General features: G+C 65.8%; 2 protein-coding genes across 2 annotated transcripts in view; both read right to left on the minus strand.

Annotated features, from left to right (window-relative positions):
- LOC119590733 (longitudinals lacking protein, isoforms H/M/V-like) overlaps nucleotides 1–228 on the minus strand; it is a gene marked incomplete in the record, with an annotated part of 51,210 nt that overhangs the window by 11,635 nt on the left and 39,347 nt on the right.
- LOC119590734 (B-cell lymphoma/leukemia 11A-like) overlaps nucleotides 1–228 on the minus strand; it is an 801-nt gene that overhangs the window by 496 nt on the left and 77 nt on the right. The window contains exon 1 of the mRNA XM_037939425.1: nucleotides 1–228. This exon is cut by the window's left edge and continues 496 nt beyond it; it is cut by the window's right edge and continues 77 nt beyond it. Within this exon, the coding sequence (XP_037795353.1) occupies nucleotides 1–228 (228 nt within the window).

Raw genomic sequence — 228 nt, forward strand, 5'->3', positions numbered from 1 at the left:
TGATGCCTGAGCATATGCCGCTTGAGGTTGCTCTTCTTGAGGCAGCGCATGGGGCACACGGGGCACTGGAACGGCTTCTCGCCCGTGTGCGTGAGCAGGTGGTTGTGCAGGTTCTGGCGGGAGTTGATCCCGTGGGACACGAAGCCGCAGAAGGGGCAGCGCAGCTCGGCCCCCGCCGGAGCCTTGGCATTGAGCAGGTCGCCCTCCACGGGCACCAACAGCCGTGCA

The sequence above is a fragment of the Penaeus monodon genome, chromosome 27 (assembly GCF_015228065.2).
Source record: "Penaeus monodon isolate SGIC_2016 chromosome 27, NSTDA_Pmon_1, whole genome shotgun sequence".
Taxonomy (NCBI): Eukaryota; Metazoa; Arthropoda; class Malacostraca; order Decapoda; family Penaeidae; genus Penaeus; species Penaeus monodon.